This window comes from Thunnus maccoyii, chromosome 9 (genome assembly GCF_910596095.1).
Source record: "Thunnus maccoyii chromosome 9, fThuMac1.1, whole genome shotgun sequence".
Lineage (NCBI taxonomy): Eukaryota > Metazoa > Chordata > Actinopteri > Scombriformes > Scombridae > Thunnus > Thunnus maccoyii.
This window is the reverse complement of record NC_056541.1, coordinates 7,131,140-7,150,790: the sequence shown is the minus strand read 5'-3', so window position 1 is coordinate 7,150,790 and position 19,651 is coordinate 7,131,140. Positions and strand designations below refer to the sequence as shown.

At 39.8% G+C, this 19,651-nt stretch overlaps 3 protein-coding genes across 4 annotated transcripts in view; 1 reads left to right on the top strand and 2 right to left on the bottom strand.

The window, feature by feature from the left end:
- LOC121904684 (metal transporter CNNM4) overlaps positions 1-7,290 on the bottom strand; it is a 49,257-nt gene extending 41,967 nt beyond the window's left edge. Inside the window, exon 1 of the mRNA XM_042422540.1 lies at positions 5,766-7,290. Coding sequence (XP_042278474.1) covers positions 5,766-7,179 — 1,414 coding nt within the window. The 5' untranslated portion in view covers positions 7,180-7,290. The remainder of the gene's footprint in view (positions 1-5,765) is intronic.
- Positions 7,291-10,322: 3,032 nt separating this feature from the next.
- LOC121904690 (nuclear factor 7, ovary-like) lies at positions 10,323-14,157 on the top strand. Its single transcript, XM_042422546.1, has one exon. It carries the CDS (start codon positions 10,467-10,469, stop codon positions 11,886-11,888), a length of 1,422 nt encoding a protein of 473 aa, XP_042278480.1. The 5' UTR covers positions 10,323-10,466; the 3' UTR covers positions 11,889-14,157.
- A 422-nt stretch (positions 14,158-14,579) lies between these two features.
- On the bottom strand, positions 14,580-17,785 carry LOC121904685 (UDP-glucuronosyltransferase 2A1-like). 2 transcript variants are annotated; one of them, XM_042422541.1, is made up of 2 exons: positions 17,614-17,785; positions 14,580-16,956 (listed from the first exon to the last, which is right to left on the bottom strand). In XM_042422541.1, the coding sequence occupies exon 2, from the start codon at positions 16,941-16,943 to the stop codon at positions 15,360-15,362; it is 1,584 nt and encodes a 527-aa protein (XP_042278475.1). In that variant the 5' UTR covers positions 16,944-16,956; positions 17,614-17,785; the 3' UTR covers positions 14,580-15,359. The 2 variants fall into 2 exon arrangements, with proteins under 2 accessions (XP_042278475.1, XP_042278476.1); XM_042422542.1 differs by having other exon boundaries at positions 17,620-17,785.
- Positions 17,786-19,651: the final 1,866 nt, after the last annotated feature.

Genomic DNA, 19,651 nt, shown 5'->3' with positions numbered 1-19,651 from the left:
AATCTATACCAAAAATCTACCCACTTGTTTTGCCCGTGAAAATTTCATTAAAATCCGTTTGTATGTTTTTGAGATATGTTGCTACCTAACCGAACCAAACCGTCATTAAACCGTCGTAGCACACACACAGCGGGATCCTTAAGACCTGGGTGGGGTGGTTTGATAAGTGCCCAAACACTGATAAAGAGCAGACAATGCAGACGGTCTTGACAACCACAAAACAAAACACAAGCTGCTCCATTTCCTGAGAGGCACAAAGTGGTGAGTGTTCAACTGGAATGTTGTGTTTAGTCTTTAAGTCCTAAACCTGCCCACCTTCTCACATCCAATACAAGTACTTTTACAAATGAGAAGAATAATCCAACAGCACAGATGAACCGTTAGTGCCGACACATTTTAGGACATTTTTGATATTTTGACATGTTGATATTTAGTTGGAGCAAAGCAATATGTTAATTTTGCTCCTAAATTCATGATAACGTATACAATAAGCAGATTGCACTCCATATTTTGTGTATAAAATTGTCCAAAAAAAGTCCAAAATATCTTGGTGAAATGCTAAACCCAAATATGTTTGTGCATAAATGATTTGTTTCAAGGGAAAACTTGCAGATATCTGCTGGCTTTTAATTCAATTTGGTGTTATTTTTACACATTTTCATTAAAATCGGTCACATTAAAGGTGCAACGTGTAAGATTTAGTGGCGTCTAGTGCAACAGACTTGGCAGAAATAGAAATATAATATTCATAAATATGTTTTAATTAGTGTATAATCACTTGAAAATAAGAAAAATTGTGTTCTTGTTACGTTAGAATTTATATCTACATAGGGAGCGGGTCCTCTTCAACTGAGGCCGCCATGTTTCTACAGTAGCCCAGAACAGACAAACCAAACACTGGCTCTAGAGAGGGCGTTTCGTGTTTTTTGAACCGTATGTTCTCTACACGCTTGGAAGAGGAGGGTGACGGGTATTTAGTCGGTTGTGATCTGCAACCTCACCGCTACATGTCGCTAAATCCTACACACTGCACCTTTAAAGTATAAAGTTATTATTGAGAATGATGACTGCTGTCTTTTTAAACTACAATAGCAGTGTGTTTGGGCTGTACCTTCCTTGTTATCACCGTCAACAATAAAAAAAAAAAAAAGGTCAATACTGGCATAAAAAGATAAGAACTTATTAAAAGGATCATACATTTTCTTGCATACTTTTTACTTGAAAGAATATACAATTTAAAAAGGAGGCTGACCCCCCCTCCAGGGATAAGTGTAGGCTACACACTACCCCGAGGGTTTAACACGTGACGGTCTGTTGACAGAGTGCAATGTGCCTCCAGTGACTTCATGGTTGACTTGTGTTTGTGTGTTTTCAAAATTATGCCTGTTGTGTCCAATGTGCATGAATTTGAACGTTAATAACGGCACACGAGAGGTACAAACTGGTGCTTGTTAATTCATTATACTCATATAGAAATAAGAAGATGGTTTTAATAAAGCTCAGTATGTTTTCAATAATCCACATCCTGTTATGTTAAAACTGTATGAAAATAAAAATGTGCTTGCTTACATATTTTTCCTTTTTTCTTTGATGACTCCTGTTGCTATTTCCTGCAATGACGAAGCATCATTAAAATTTCATCTCATCTAATAGGGGGCGCTTCATAGTCCATCTAAAAGGTCATATCATGTTGACTGAGAAGGGTGATGAGTACACACACACACAGACACACACACACACACACACACACGTCGAAGAATAAATGTCAGAACATCCAGTATTGATGGCTGTCTTTATCGCTTTTCAACTCAGAGCTCATGGCCAAAAAAACTAAACGGTTCAAATCCTGGACTGAGTGAGAATAACTGATAATATAGGTGTACACACACACACACACGCACACACACACACACACACACACACACACACACACACACACACACACACACACACACACTGACGCTGTAAGATGCCATCACCGTGGTAACTGAAGCCAAGCTGCAAGCGAGTGGAACTTGAGATATAAGCGGGGAGTCAGGTCAGAGGAGAGGCAGGGAGCCAACGGGAAATCAAGCCTGCACGTTCGTTACCATGTCAACGCGGTCCACCGCGAAGGGGGCCACAGGCCGCTCAGTCACAGCGTGGAGGCTGACGTGGTAAAAGTTTTGCAACTTCTTTGGCACAAAGCACTCCTCGCTGTGTTTTTACACTACTTTGCAAGACCGATAAGACCTGTCAGTCAAACAGCGTGAGCAGAGTGACTTCATGGGGATGAAGTCGACGTATTCTTCTCTTTGTCTATTCAGCTGTTTTGGCTTTTACTGGTTGTGTCAGTTACTTTACCAAGAATTGAAATGCATCACTCCCTGCGTAGTCAAATGATTTCTCAAGTTAATATCTAAGAAAAAGGGAAGGGAGCTGTGAAATGCAAAAAGAGTGAGAGAATTAAGAGAGAGAATAGCCTTCATGTTGCTAGAAAGTGTCTTAAAGTCTGTGTATAGTGAGTCTGTTGGAGTCGGTCAGTGTTTCATTAACTCAGTTTAACTAAGTTTCTGAAGGCTCGTGTAACTTGTTATTCTGCCACGAGTGAAAACAAGTCCAAAGCATCTTCTGACGTCTTTACTGTACTAACAGACCATGAACTGAATAATCTGTCAAGCTGCCAATTACCACTGTCACAGCTGATAAGGAGCTGAAAAAGACAATCAGTCTGAAAATGTTAACTGCTGGAAATTTTGACCACTTCCAAGAGCCTGAAAGGAGCGTGTGTGTGTGTATGCGACTATATTATGATGTATATTTTCCAAAAAAACAGGTGTTTGAAAAGTGTGGTGGTGTCACCCTTTCATCAGGGTGGCCTTATATTCAGGTCAATACGGTAAAATACTCAACATGTGCCTGAAGAACACAGAAAAGGCTTGGATCAGCAGCTAAGTCCGGATTGCGACATGTTTCAAGCTTGCCATTCTTCCTCGCGTAGCAACCGATCGAGTTAAAAAAATAAATAAATAAAAAAATAAAATGTGACACTCGATGAATCTTTAGAAGGTGAATGGCAGGAAACAGATAAGATCTGCTCTCTCACACACGCAAGCGGCTGAGGAAGACTCACAAATAACAAGACTCACCGCTGCTGTGAATCATCCCTGTAACTATAAAACAAAAACAACATCGCACCGTCTTCACAAACCACTTCAACCTAGAACTATGTATATCCATTATTTTTAAGAGTTTAAACTGATGTTCAAGATTCCTCCTTGTCTCACCTAATCACACTATGAGCTTTATATACATATATTCTGTAAAACTGGATCAAAAGATACCTGATCCAATGTTAGCCTCTGGTACAGAAAAATCTTCTATACACTTTTTTTTAGAGAGAATATCTGCTGTTTTAAAAGAAAATGATGGTTGGTCACCCTTCCTAGACTATTTACCTCCATGCAATGATCCTCACATAAACACTACAGCAGGCACAATAGCTTAAATTATACAGAACATATGGTATTAACTTTATATCCTTGTTATTTATACTAATTTACTGTACTAACCAGACATTGTGTCATGAATTGGCTATAAGTTTAATCAGTGACTACATTCAGATGGACTGCAATAATCTGACTATTACTTTAAGCCGGGGGGTCAAGGGTTTCATACGTTTTCTGTAATAAATCACCTAAAAGCAGGAATCTTATCAGATGGGGGTCTGTGGTCTAATGTGTGTCAGTTTAGGGTCCATGTGACAACATCAGATATTATCTGCAGAATTCAACCTCCGACTCCACCCGCTCGTCTTGCCTTTTGGCTTTTGTTATGACTCTGTACTTGCAATATTCGCCGTAATGTTTCAAGCTGCTCTTTAACATCGAGGAGTTGTTTTGCCCGATGCTCCTCAAAAAGCAGCAAAAGCTCTTATTCTCATTCATGTGTTGATTTGTATAAAATGCATTTCAATAAACAGAGGAGTCCTAAACTCCAGAGTTTGTACACAGCAACTGAGTGTTCTCTCATAACTACTTAAATCTCTTTGCCACGCTTTGAGCCACTCTCTTTGTGGCCGGATTGTGTGTGTGTGTGTGTGTGTTTGTGTGTGTGTAGGCGCTGCAGCTTGCTTGCCAAACCCTCCCACCTCACCAGCCGAACCTACCAAGATGAGCCGCAAAGTCTTTTCTTGGCCAAATGTCACATCGCACCGCGTGCCGCCGCTAAAGCAACTAAAAAGCCGACCTACACCAGCCAGCTGATGGGAGATATGAACAAAGTGATCGCAAAAAGATGTGAATTAAGAGACGGATGGTATTTTAGGATAGGTTTAGTGAGATGAAATCATACTGGTATAAACATGGCGCCGGGAAAGCTCAGTGAATTCTTCGTTACGATGTCACGCAGTCGGATACTGATGCTACTACAGACACACAGAGACACAATCGTTCATTCCTCACAGTGCTGGGATATAGACACAGCAAGCGTGTGTGAGTGTGTGTGTGTGTGTTTCTACTGTCTGTGACCTTGAGACGAGATGCCTGAGAAAGGAAAAATATATCCCTGCGGGGGATGGCGTCAGTGTGTGCACGCCCCCCCCCTGAGAGAGAGGGAGTGTGCGCAAGTGTGAGTATTTGCGTTTGTGTGTACGTACGTGTGTGTGTGTGTTTGTCGAAAGAGGAAAAGCAGCGAGGCGAGAGAGAAGTGAAACAGGGAAGTGTTTTGATATCACCGAGCATGATCCTGACTGAAGTTACATTTGATTTGAGTTTACAGATCAGCAACTGTAATGAATAAAACGCCTTTCTCTATCATTGTAGTTGTTTTCTTATTTGTTTAGTCTTACTGTGTTTTCTTATTCTAATCCTGCAATATTACATATTATTATTACTACTATATTATTATTGAGTATTCCTACCGAGAATCTCTTTGGGCTGAAGATAGTAAACGATTAAGTCAGCAACTAGACTCAGTAACCCTCCTGCACTTAAGAGAAAACACCACCAGTGTGACTCCAAAAGTAAAACTAATACACGTTTAATAATTAATGCTCAAGACATGAGTGCATCTGGCAGACAGACTCTCCTGATCTAAGGTTTGATCCACATAGTAGATGCAATGTCAGGTCGGTTTCACCGAGCAAGACATCAAAGGAAAACCCGGATCGCCGAGAAGACTGAAATAGAAAAATACTTCCACAGTATTCTATCACTGATCAAACATCAGTTCCCCGCTTTAGTTACATGCAGGATAAATCCTTACATCGCTGATCCGCCGAGCTAAAAATTTCTTTTAATGTCTGCCCCACTCCGCGGAGAGGTCAAAGGTCAAACTCAGCAATAATCTCCTTGTTTAAACACAAGCTGACTGCTCACTAAACTAGACTGAACACACAGGTGACACCGACTATCTGCACAAGGTGTTTTGTTTGTTTTTTCTTCCCTGAATCACTCGGTGCATCAGTCACAATCGTTGCAGAATACCGAGAAAGTCAAAATTGTAAGAAAGGGGAATAGAGGTCACTTCACAACACGTTCTACTAAAAAGTAAAGCCTCAAAAATGAGAGTAAGGTTTAGTCAGAAGCTTCCACGGTTTCACAACACCATGAGCTTCAATCCAAATTTACTGCACAACTGCTGTATGAAGTTTTATGTATAAGATGTTTTTTTTTACTCATTAAAGCTTCACACACTTTTAAGGGGAATCTGGTGACACCTGACTTGAGGAGACAAAAGTCTTGCTTGCAGATTTGGTCAATGAAAACCACACATCCACCACAAACCTTTCTTGAACTCCTCCAGCATGGAGTCCAACTTGGTGTCATGGAAGACGAAGTGGACCGGGTGGTTGTAGAACTTGGTGATGGTCTTCAGGGTAGTGCAGTCGTCCGGGTCGACGAAGGCCAGGTCCTTGACGAACAGGATGTCCACGATGTTGGACCGCTCGTCCTCGTACACAGGTATCCTCGTGTATCCGCTCTCCATGATCTCGGACATGGTGTTGAAGTCTAGTACGGCGTCGCTGTGGATCATGAAGCAGTTGTTGATCGGCGTCATAACATCCTCCACCGTTTTGGTCCTGAGCTCCAACGCGCCTTGGATCATGTTGAGCTCCTCTTTCACCAGGTCGTTGTACGGCTCGGTGACTTTCAGCATCTCCACCAGCTTCTCTCGGTTGTACACCGTGCCGATCTCCTGACCCAGGACGCAGTCCAGGATCTTGCTGATGGGCCACGACAGAGGGAAAGTTAACAGCATGAACAACTTGGTGACCATGATGGTGTTCGCTCCGACTGCCAGGCCGTGCCGAGAACACAACGCCTGGGGGACGATCTCGCCGAAAATAACGATGCCGATGGTGGATGCGACCACAGCACCGATCCCGGACTTGGTGAGGTCGTCCAGGAGGATGGTGAGGGTGGTGTTCACCAGGACGTTGCCGAGGAGCAGGGAGCACAGAAGATAGTTGCCCTTCCTGCGGATGGGCTCGATCTTCCGCGCGTACTTCTTCTCCTTCTCGGTGCCGCAGCTCTGCACGATGCGGAGCTCCATCGGGTCCAGCGCCATCAGCCCCAGGTTGAGCCCGCTGAACATGCCGGACAGCACCAGCAGGAAGGAGATGAGGATCACCTGAAGCCAGATGGGCAGCAGCGACTTCTTCTCCTCCACCACCCGCAGTCTGCCGTCTTTGTCGTCCAGCAGGTACCACTTCTCCTCCTCGTCCTGGGTGTCGCGGATGCACAAGCCGAACACCTTCACCGCCTCGCTCTTGCGGAGCTGCTTGATCTTGAGGCTGACCACCCCGGAGGTATTTTGGTTGCCGACGTCCATGGGCCCCCTCACCACTATATCCTTCGTGTGTTCGGGACAAGTCCTATTGGAGGAGACCATTATTGCGCCGGCAGCGTCATCCTCTTTATCACTTGAGTAAAGTTCCGTGAACGTGATGAGCGCCGAGCTGTTGGGGAACAAGTGGAGCCCGTAGAACCTGAAGAGGATGTCGCTGCCCTCGGTCACCTGAATAACCCCTCTCTCGGTGGTCTCGGCCGGTGTGTCGCTCTTCTCCAGCCTCATGCCGAGTATCCGAGTGACGCCTCTCGACTCCGAAACCGCCGCCTCGGCCTGCCTGCCCGCAAAAACACAAGAAAAGACGAATAAAGTTAGCGTAAACCTCCGTCCACTCGAGTCTATCGCCATGTTTGTTTCGCTCTCTGCGAACGGGGGAACTGACGTCACCTACTCGTTTCCAAAAAGCCCCCACCCCCTCATTTACATATCCCGAAGTCTCAGCCAATCAGCGGCCGAGACGTAACTTGAAGAACTTGACCGAGCCCCCTCAGTTATAACTTTTAAGGTCGACTGATAATTTTTACTTTTAAGGTCGACTGCCTAAAAGTTTCTAAATTTCACTGAAATTCTTTTTAATTTTCATCCATTTACACTTTTGTAAATATATTCATTTTTAAGCTGTAACATCAGGATTGTGGCCAGAATTTTTGACAGATCTAAGACAAAGTAGAGTACTTGAGTTACATGTAATGCAAACTCTAGAAAGCAGAGGCACACACCAGCAGGTAGGGAGGAAACAGCCTCCTATTATTGGTCGTGGTGTCTGTCGTCCCTCCTCTGTGACCTGTGCACTGTCGGGAACATCGTTACACCCATATTTCACTAACCAAGACTGAACATTGGAAGCTGGAGGATGATACCTGGGACAACAGGTCAACTTAACAATATGAGTTCAAGCCTTATATCATCATCCATTCACTCTGCAAAACTTTTACTGAACATTGAATACCCACCGGCTCCATTATGTTGCTGAATCTGACCTTTAGACAAAAGGATATTAAAAGGAAGGATGGTGCCGAGGGACTCCTGGGTCGTCAACCTTTCCTGAGAAGCAGGAAAGTGTGACAGAGTCCCTGTATTGTTTTAAGAAAGTAGTTGAGAATTTTAGATTTAAAAGATTTAAAAAATGATGAATCACAGGAGCGAGACTGCAGTGATTATATTCTGAGTCCACTGGTTTCCTTTTGCAGCTGTGTATGTAAATCTCTATATTTAGGACAGAGCTCCATCTTGTGGTCAAATTACAGACAGTGCACACTGATGGGTTGAAAATGGTGAAAGATGCTATCCAGTTAAACATGTGAGCAGCATTTTGACATTGTAGCTGGTCAATGTGGAGCTCATTTTAGGCCTAACTACTTTATACACTGTTTGGAAGTTTGAGCTACACTGTAAAAACACAGACTTATATTCCTTTACAACAATTACAAGTTATTAGACATCTAAATGATCAGTATTTAAAGTAAAAATGGATATTGCGCAAATAACTGATAAATAACTGGCAAATCCTAATCTGTGATTCATTGCCAGAAAGTTCTGTTAACTTGTGTTTTTTTAAATGAGTGTTTACTTTATCTTTTGCACTATAACATCTGATAAGAAGTTAAATTAAATAAACATCTTTTATCATTAATTAAGTTTGTCAATTTCAAGTTTATATTGTTAAATTGTTGCTTTCAGAATTTAAAGTCATGAGTACAGTTGACTAAATGTCCAATGGATCGTTTACCTAACTCATCAAATTAAGTTATTGTGAAACATTGTTAGTTTATTCACACACATGGATAAATGTTTCTGATATGAACCCAGTTACATGATGGAGGTCGTTATGTGTCTTTATATACTCAGAGGAGTCAGATGGTCTTCTGTCATATCAAACTTAAAACACTGCAAACCATCATGAAGATTTCCACCTCAGACACTTCCTGCACACTTTTTGTGTAAAGTATTTGAGTCTAAGTGGTTATATTGAGGAACAATGTTCCCAGGTTCATTGTGACTGTTAGCGGTACAGCAAAAGCTGCCATTAAGGGTAAAACCTCACATAATGGAAAAAAAACCTTTAAGTGTTATTCAAGCTCATATGTAAGTGAGGCTTTATAGTAGGTACAGAACACAAATTTTAGTTAATTTATCTGTGACATGAAATGCAGAGACTCGGCAGGCACAAGGAACCGAAGAATATTGATTAACACAGGAACTGAAGACAAGTAACTAAACTGAACAAATAATCCAACAAGACTGAACTGAAAACCAGGACTTAAATACAAACTAAACTAATCAGACAACAAGGAACAGGTGACAAGACACAGGGGCAGGCTGGGAGTTGATGGGTTAGGAAGGCACTGGAAGCAGGGCAGAGCTAACAAACATGATGCAGGGCAGGTGTGGAGGGAAAAAGGGGACTGGGGAGGAGTGCAGGAACACATGAGGAAAACAGAGCAAAGAGAAAACCAAAATCCAGAAAACACAATTAGGATCAAGAAGGCCCCAAATGCCAGCAGGACAAATGCAAATGAAACACACTGTGCTACTGTACAGAGCTAAATAAGCTGAAAGATTAATTAAGACATGCAAACTCCAAAGAGTCCAAAACATAGATCACTTCCACAACCCAAAAACCGATTCACTGCTTAGAGTGAGAGCTGCATAAAAACCACCAAAACCTGGAAGTATAGAGAAACCAGCCCAGAACACATTCTCAGGAAGTAAAACAAACAATCTCATTCTGAATCATGTGAAGGCAAAAGTATTATTTCAGCTCTGTATGCTCACATGTATACAAACTTAAATGTCAGGACAAAGGTTATCTACAATAAGCAATAATATCTCAAGGGTCCTTCAATACAGTACTAACTTATCTGTCCATCTTCCACTCAGTCCAGACTTATCATCACAGGGAAAAAGCTGAGGGTCCCTGGTGGACTGGTGGAGAATGACAGCTAGGGACAAAGAGTCACACTGCGAACAGAGCCATAATAAACAGAGTAAAATAAGTGACTTGTGATGATTTAAGTTGGAGTAAGTTAAGCATTACAGTATAAAACATTCATCTGTCAAAACCTTTAAAATTAAAAAATTAAAAAAAACTTTGACGGTGAAAGAGAATTGAAATGTGACATGTTATATTAGAGACATTACGTTGTTTTGTTTGCAGTGCACATTTAACCAGTCAGTCTTTTGAAATGTTCACTCCTCACTGGAAGACGAAAGCACCAACCTCTCCTTGTTTCATGTTTATAGGATTTTTCTGAGCTGTAGAAATAGAAACAAAAGAGATCAAAATGTTAAAATATGAGCAGTTTATTTTGTTTAGTCTACAAACGCCTACACAAGGAATTTTTACTGTAATGAATGAAGAATTAAAAATGTTACCTCTGAAAGACGTCCTGACATCACCATCTGCTGGTGATAAAACTACACAGCAGCATTTCCTGCTGTTAATAATTTACCATGTGACAGTTGTAAGTAAAAGAGAAAGTAGATTTTGACATTGTGGATCAGAGCTGAGACGCCATTACAGGGTGTGACATCTCTGCTGGAAAACACTCATTTGAAGGATTTTAAGTGATCAAGTGAAGGAAAAGTAACTCGGTGAGTCTGACTGTTGAAAGATCATTTAGAAACCAAAGCAAATGGCTGAGAAAATTGCTCTTGTTGAAAGTTTCCTGAGTTGCCACGTGTGTTCAGAGACTTTCAGAGATCCTGTGTCTCTGACCTGCAACCACAGCTTCTGTTCAAGCTGTCTGCAAAAATTCTGGGAACAAGCTGAAAGCAAAAACTGTCCCATTTGTAAAAGAAAATCTTCAAAAGATTATCCTGGGGTGAACTTTAGACTGAGGGAACTAGCTGACTCATTTGCAGGTAGACAGAAAGCTGGATCATCTGAGACAGAAAAAGGAGAAGAGGAGGTGGTGTGGTGCAAACATCAAGAAGAGCCTAAATTGTTCTGTGAGGATGAACAGAGAGCTGTGTGTCCTGTCTGTGAGTTTTCTCTCCACCACGGTCACAAGTTGGTTCCTGTAGAACAAGCAGTCAGTGACCTGAAGGACCAGCTGAAATCTGACTTAAAGTCTCTACAGGACAAGAGGAACAAATACAAACAAGTGGAGAAAACATACAATGAAGTGATTCAACACTCCAAGAAGCAGCTGTTGTCCACAGAGAGGAAGATCAGAGCAGAGTTCAACAAGCTCCACCAGTTCCTGAAAGAGGAAGAGGAGTCCAGACTGGCAGCTCTGAGGGAGGAAGAGGAGCAGAAGGGGAAGACTATCAGCAGAGAGATGAAGAGGATTCAGGAGCAGATCTCCTCTCTGTCAGACAGTATCTCTGCTGTTGAAGAAGACCTGCAGAAACACAAGGTGTCATTCCTCAGCAGTTATAAACCCACTCAGACCAGAGCCAGAGACCAGTGCTCACTGTCAGATCCACAGCTGGTCTCAGGAGCGCTGATAGATGTGGCCAAACACCTGGGCAACCTGTCCTTCAGAGTCTGGGAGAAGATGAAGGAGAAGGTCCACTTCAGTCCTGTCATTCTGGATCCAAACACTGCAAACCCCTGGCACTATCTGTCTGATGATCTGACCAGTGTGAGATGTGGAGACACAAAGCAGCAGCTCCCTGATAATCCAGAGAGAAACACTAATTATACCACTGTTCTGGGCTCTGAGGGCTTCAGCTCAGGGAAACACAGCTGGGAGGTGGAGGTGGGAGACCATCCTGACTGGACTGTGGGTTTGGTTAAAGAATCAGTTGACAGGAAGGGAAAGATATTTGTCTCACCAGAATATGGATTCTGGTGTTTACTGCATCGCAGTGGAAAATACACTAATGGTCTTGGTAAGACTGTCAGTGTGAAGAAGAGTCTCCAGAGGATCAGAGTCCAGCTGGACTATGACAGAGGGGAGGTGTCCCTCTACGACCCTGAAGACACGACTCACATCTACACTCACACAGACACTTTCACTGAGAAACTCTTCCCTTATTTCAGTGTTGCAAAGGCTGGTGATGCTAAAACCACTGATATCAAAATCTGTCAAACTCAGATTTCTCTGTGATGTTCAGGAAGGTTTGTGTTTTCAGCATTTTGGTTTTATTTTTCTATTATTTTTTTCTTTTATCTGAAGCAAATTTGATTTGATGTTGAGGGTCAATTGATGTTTTTGCTCATTGAAACAAATTATCCAAAGTGGTTTTCACGTACAAAACAGACACATGTACACCTCAATAATTGTTTTTAATAGAGAATTCACCGTAAAACTTTTACATATATATTCTGACTTCAATATCTATTTAAATCACATTATCAATGTAAATAAATGTTCATCCAGAAAAAAAAAATCAACAAAATACTGAGACTTTATTACATCATCATCTGAGGTGAACTTTTATACAAATACAAATCAAAGCTGTTTTTATTATAACTTTTTATCCTGGTTAGTAGCATCTTGTTTTTAATCAGACCACAATATAATATAGATATAATAAACACCAGTGACTGTACAAAATACTACAGTTGGGGGGATTTTTAAACTTTCATCATAGTTAAGTTAATTCATAATTAAGTTAAGTTATTTCAGTGTTGATCATGTTTTAATTTCATTTTTTACACTTTAAACTCAGAGTCTCAGTGGTTCAGTGTATCAAAAATCATTCTGGCTCTGATTGATTATTATTTGTTCTTTTGTTCTTCAACAGAACTGATTTGTTGTTGAGGGTCACAGATATTGTTTTTTCTTGTTTTCATGCAAAAACATGAAAACCTAAACCGTTGTTCCCATCTGAATTTTTGAAAGACGTTGAGCCGTTCAAGATTTAGTTGTTTTATATTTAGAATGAATTTATTAAAGATGGTAACTCCGTTATGTTTACTGTTTAATGGATTTGAACAGAATATTTACTTATGTTGTTAAATACTCTGATTCTGCTTTCTTGGCTTTCAAAAATAGATTTAGTGTGTAAGTTAGTTTTGTCGCCTCTTAAAATAAAGATGAATTCACAAGAAAATATGGAGACAAAATGCTGAAACTGTTTCACATCATCAAGAGACAAACTTTACAAATCAAAGCTGTTAATTATCCTGGTTATCAGCATCTTGTTTTCAGTCAAACAACATTGTATAGTAGTATATATCCACTGTACCAAATGCTTTGATTGATTCAGTTTGGTGACAGTTTCAGTCATCAGATTTAGATTTTTATATTTTTGGTCTTTTGATGAGTTATTTCAGTTGTGAATCTGTTGTTTTATTCTTTGGAAACAAGTGTTTTAATATAGTTTTATTTTAATTCAGTGTTTAATTCTGACAGTGCTTCTGCATACTGTGTGTGTCATTTTGGTGGTGTATACATGGATTGATAAACTGCAATGTTGAGATGATGATCAACATAAAATAAACAAAATCAACCAAAACAATTTAGTTTAATTAGTTTTTTTCTGAATCAACTATATTTTATAAAATGTACATCTGATGGATGCTGCTTGTCATGATGTGTAATTAAATCACCAGCAGTTCTTATTCTAAACGTGTGTCAGTCAGAAAAGGAGATACAGGTTGTTTCACTTTCTTTACAAACATCTATCAAATAGTCATGTGACTTTTCAAAAGGTAAAATCGTACAAAACAATTATACAACCAGTTTTTGCAAAATACAATATTTTCATTTAAACTCATTAATGGTTTAAATCTCAATTTCTTATTTTCAAAACAACAAATTTCTCACTGAAACTGTTTCAACTTCAGTTTTCAGAACACAGTCTCATAATCTTTGTGTCGCCTCTTCAACATTTATGGACAGTCTGAACTTATTTAGTTAATATTTCCTTTTGTAAAGTCACATGACAAATTAACTGATTGTATAGAAAGAAACCTGAAACAACCTCATACCACCTTGATGATGCTAAATAGACAAAACATGTGAGTAATAAAGCGTGACATATTAGAGAATAGTTGTGCAACTTGTTTATTTTAATGGAGTCGTGTTAATTCTCACACTGGTCTGCACCTCGCTGTGTGTGTCAAATATTGAAATAGTCAGAAAAGGAGGGAAAACTTTATTAAACAAATCCTTGGATGATAAAACTGAATGTATGTGTGTTTACCCTCCACTACTTCAAGACATGAACATAAACTCTAAAAGAGGCTGTTCAATTTAAAAGAAATCATTTACAACAGTTTCCTCCAGAAATATATCTATTTTCAGTTTGAGACTTTGTATTTCTTCATTTAAGGTGTTGATAATGATTGTGATTTAAGTGTTGTGTAAAGGTTATTTGTATGTCGGCGTTCATCATTTTAACTTGAAAGATTAAAGTGAAAAACTTGAAGTTGTGTATTTTTTCATTCAGTCTGGTTCAGCAGTAAGTAGCAGCAGTTCACTCATGATGAGAAGACTTTGTTCTGTGACATGATGTCAAAGGTAAAACACTTTATAATCCTGCTGGTTCCTCATCACTTGATGTTCTGTTGAACAATATTCACTTTAAATTAAAGGATGAAGCTGGAGATCTTCTATTTTTCTTACAGTCATTAGATTTCATGAACAGATCAAATGTCTGTCCTTCAACACTTCCTGTCCCCAGCCTGTCTGACACTCAGTCCCAAACACATTGGTTCCTACTGGAGATGTGAATCTTTAAAAATGAGTCACAAATATATTTGCCTCCTGCCAAACACTTTATGCCACAAATATTTCCCTCTGACTTAACTTAACTTAACCAACTGCATGATTAAATGCTCCAAGGGACAGTTAAATATTACAGTTTTTATTTTGTAAACAAACAAACAAAAAATATTGCTGCTGTTGTGAAGTATTATAACAGTATGTTATAGACTGACTCATTGGAGAGAGGAAGCACTGAGGGTTTGTGTAGGAAGAGCTGAAGTGATTGGACTCTAAAATTATTCTACTCTTCAGCAGAATTAAGATTTTCACTAAAGATTTGATTCTTTAAGCAGGTTTAGTCAGTCAGCACTATACCGTGAGTACAGAATGTAATAACATGGATATATTGTTCTTCCTGTGAACGCCACAAGATGGACACAAAATACACTGTGGTGTATTTCTTTGAGTCTTTCTCTTATAAGTTTTAAGTTTAATACTAAGTTGTGGGTGACCTGAAGATTTATTGGCCCATCTGAAGATTTCCCACAACAACACATTCTGCTCATTTTGAACACTAGATATTTTATTTCCACTTTGTCACTTTTCTCCATGCACATTATTGTTTAATCAATAGTATCAACTCTGTAACAAAATCTTGAAAACATGGATTGATAAACTGCCATCTACATGGTTTGTTCAATAAAGCATCAATTTCAATTTAAATAAAAACAAATCTTCAGACTGGATTATATCTCTGACACAAGTCTTTTCTGCTCTGAAGAGGCTCACATCCTCTGTGCTGTTGTACCATCATCATTAAAACTCAAGATACCAAGATACAGATTAGTACTGAGTTTAATACATCATCATCTTTCTCCCTGTGTTGCAGAAAAACTCCACTCAACTGAGAGGATAGTATCTATATTATTTTGAGGTTTTTTTCTTCCCACCAAACACTTTACGCCACAAACATTTCACTGTTAAAATGCAAATCAGTGACATCAGCGTGACTGACACCAGCAACAGTGTGATTACATCGATGGAGTGGTACTGAATCCAAGACATCTTGTAGGAGTCGGTCTTTAAGTGAGCTGCTCCCTTGTGTCTCATGACAAACTCGATCCAGAACACGGCTCGGTCCAGAGGCTTCATGGGCTGGTCTCTGTGCAGCCTGGAGAGCTCCTGCATGTTCTCCCTGTAGGACGGCTGGTGAAGCACCTCCTTCACCGCCTCCAGGAAGTTGTCTTTGTTTAATGTGCCGATGTCCAGCACTTTGGCAACGCCCCTCACTCTCATCTTGAACAGGTTATCATCCTGGTCAAACATCAGAGGAAGGCCAACGATGGGAACTCCGTGGTAGATGGCCTCGTGAAGTCCGTTGGTGCCTCCGTGGGTCACAAACACTCTGGTCTTTGGGTGTCCTAAGAGGTCATTTTGAGGCAACCAGTCCAGCAGCAGGGTGTTGTTTCCCAGGGTGGACGGTCTCTTCCCGGTATGCCTCCAGATGACCTTCTGAGGCAACTGTGCAAAAGCGGCAGCCACATGTTCTGTTATATCCTCAGGGAAATTCCCCACCAAGGTCCCCAAGCTCATAATAATGACACCGTGCTCTGCAGAGCTCTGGACAAAGTCCTCCAGATCTTGAGGAAGCGCTTTGGGGGACTTACACTGAAACCCGCCCATGTAGACAACATTGGGCATGGTGGGACGAGGGAACTCAAAGGTAAAGTCAGTTCTCATCAGCCAAACATCTGCTGCCTGAACAAGCTCATCACAGTGGACGTCAGGACCGAAGTGACGGTGGACAAATGGTGTGTAGTGAGAGTCTTTTATTATCACCCGGACATTAAGTACCATTAATGAGAAGATAACATTTTTCACCCTTTGCCAAAAACTCATCCGATCAGTCAGCTCAGTGCCTGGTATGGGAACGTATGAGAGCGGTGAGGGGGCAACTGTGTGATGTCCGTCTTCCATGATTGCCCATCGTACATTGAAGACCAGAGGCAGACCCAACCGATGAGCCAGAAGAACCCCTCCGCCGAAGCAGGGGTCAGTCAGAACAACATCGTACTCGGCCTCTTGGAAGAACTGCATCAGTTTAGCATCCTCAAAAATCTTCTGCATTTTATCAACCACAGCTTTGTGAACATGATGCATCATCTTCATAAACTCCTCCCAAGCTTTGATTAAAGCTGAAGGTGAAGTGTGGAGCTCACGCCGGAGCTGCAGCAGTCTTGTTGTAAAATAATTCATGTTGTTCACATCAAATCCAGGAACAACATCGAGGGTGATTGACTGGTAGTGATGGGACTCTGCTTTGATGTACCAGCTTTTTTCAGGCCGGATCACTGTGATGTTGTGACCTCTGGAGTGGAGCTCTTGGATGAGGACCTTCATGTTGATCCAGTGGCTTCCATCCACAGGAAAAACAAGGACTTTCCCTCCATCAGCACTGAGAAGAGAGCAGAGCAGTGCGGCCAGTGTCACCAGTCTCAACTGGATCATCTCTGAAGTGATGCTGGAACCATAAAAACAAAGAGGAGGTGCAACTTTAACAGGATGACTTCATATATAATACTGTGTCAGGAAGGTTTTAATGTTCACTATAGATTTGCTAATATTCTTTTGAACGGTTTTCTGATTCAACACAGTTTGGAGTTCATTCTTAAAATAGTTGCAGCCAGTCAATAGTAAGAAAAAACAGAGATTTGGAGACGGTTGAACCTTCTGTCTCTTTAACTTTCTATTCATAAATCTTCAATCAGAGAGCAGAGTGTCAGTAAGACTCCCAGTTTCATGCTGTTGTTTTAAATAACAGAATAAAGTCAGTCACATCAGATGAAGTGAGATGGTTGCAGGTTGCACAGTTTCTCGATGTTTGTTAATTTCTGCTTCACCTTTATGATCTTTATAAACATCATGTCATCTGGGAATGAAACAGTCAACATATTTAACTGTGATAATGATCAGTGTTGTAATTCTACTACTTTTTGCGGTAACGTAACTTATTACTTCAAAACAATACAATACTTTCAAAATAAAATAACGCAATTACAATTATTGAAATTGATATGGGCTCGTTACTTGTTACTTTTCTCTTACGTGAAAATAGTGGACAACTGCAGAGGATAGCAGACAAACGCACACACAACACAACACAAGCACATCATCTGACCTTTACCGTGTCTCAGAGCAGCGTTGTAAAGTCACGTCAAAGTCAACTCATGGTAAAACATAAGCTTTGTCTCTGGAGTTATAACGTTATATATTGTAAATAATATCTGTTACTGAACTTCTGCTGCTGTTCCTGGTTTGAGTTCTGGATCTGCGGTAAAACGCGGAGCGGAGTTTTAATTGTCTTTCTCTTATGTTTGTCAAACTGGATTGAACTGAACTGATTTGGAGTTTTGGGGAAAAACAAAACGGATTCTTTACCGAGTGGATTGAACTCTGAGATTTTGGGATGAGTTATACTTTTGCATTAAAACAAACGCAAAAGTTACTTTCCCTAGTAATTAATCACTTTATATGCAGTAATTGGTTAAGTAATTCAACTACTACTTTCAATAACTTGCCCAACACTGATAATGATTACATAACAGTGAATATCTTTTCTTGAACATTTGATCACATTTTGAAATTCTTGGATGCCTCAACAATTGCTTTATTTTTTCAATCACATCAACAGATTTTCATTTAAAGGAACTTTAAACTATCAGACACAATAAATGTTAACAAGATGAGAAATCACTTCACTTAGTTCAGTTCATTCCAATAAAAAACTCTTGAATCTATTGAATTCAAATTACATTTTACTGGACTGAACATCTGTCATATCTGACATATTTGCTCCAGTACTCTGATATGAAATGAATCCACTCCTACATGCACACGTTCCTCACAACTCTTCTATTTCTTCCGCAGAGAGATAAATAAGTCAAACATCAGTTTGTGCTTCTGTACATGTTGGGATACCTGCAGTCTGAAAGGCTGAAGGTTTAACACTTATCAACAAGCTCAGTTTGCACCTTGTTGTGAATATGTGATGCAACCTGAGTGACAACGTCTTGATTCAATGACAATAATTCATGTTTTACTTACAGTGGAAAGGTGTTGTACAGCAGATTAACAGTCTGTTTGTCTCAGAGTCGACAGCAGATCTACACTTTTCACTGTTGTGCGACTGAAAAGTCTTACATTGAATGTTGTGTAATATCCTGATCAAAGTTCATCGTTCAGAAGTGACTTTCTCTCTGAACAGACTCATGAAACAGATCACTGTCACTGCAGTTTTTACATTTCAGAGCATTTATTGAACCAAACAGAGAAATGTTAGTGAGAGTTTGAAGAACATTTCCTGATGGTTATAAGAGACATGCTGCCATGTTGGAGGAGTTACAACAAAACCAGAGAGCTCAAAGACTGTAATGTTGATACCTCTAGTTTCTCTGTTATAGATACATCATAATCCTGTAGTGTGTGATTAGAAAGTTTATAAATATTTTACTATTAAACAACTTTGGCCTGAATTACATTTTTCTTACTTGAATTGTGTGTTTTTGTATTTATATGTGTCTCTTATGTTATCTTAATGTTTAGTCTGGACTGTTTGAAAAAAAAACTGCTACAAAAAAAAGAAGCAAATTAATATCTAAACCTTTAAGTTATTATATTTTTACATTCAAAAGATTGGAAAAAGACATTGTAAGAACATTTATGTGTTGTTTTCAACTAAGAATATTTGTTTGTTGTTTTTTTGCAGTTGGTAATCTTATGATAATCATTCCAACCAATGTATGATGGGACAGACACAACTCATCCTAATACTATGAACAAGAATAAAAGGTTAAAGATTATGAGTGGGTGAATTAATAAACACCTATATAAAAGCGAAGAAGTGAGGGGAAAAAAATATGAAAAATTATAATTTGCAAGCCTTAATTTTAGGTATTTTGTATAAGATTAGAGAGGTCAAATTGGGGTTTAATTAATAATTTTAACCTTGTACCTGCATTTTCGGGATATGTCAAATATTCAATGAAACTGGATGAAATAAACACAATCATACTGACGTGTCAGCAGAACATGTTTCCTGTTACAGTTATGTAAAATAAAAATGTTGAAAAATGGTTTTAGTGTCAGTCAGTCTTTTGAAATGTTCACTCCTCACTGGAAGATGAAAGCACCAACCTCTCCTTGTTTCATGTTTACAG

Coding starts and splice junctions, on each gene's coding strand:
- LOC121904685 (XM_042422541.1), bottom strand. CDS start 16,943: ATGATCCAGTTGAGACTGGTGACACTGGCCGCACTGCTCTGCTCTCTT.
- LOC121904690 (XM_042422546.1), top strand. CDS start 10,467: ATGGCTGAGAAAATTGCTCTTGTTGAAAGTTTCCTGAGTTGCCACGTG.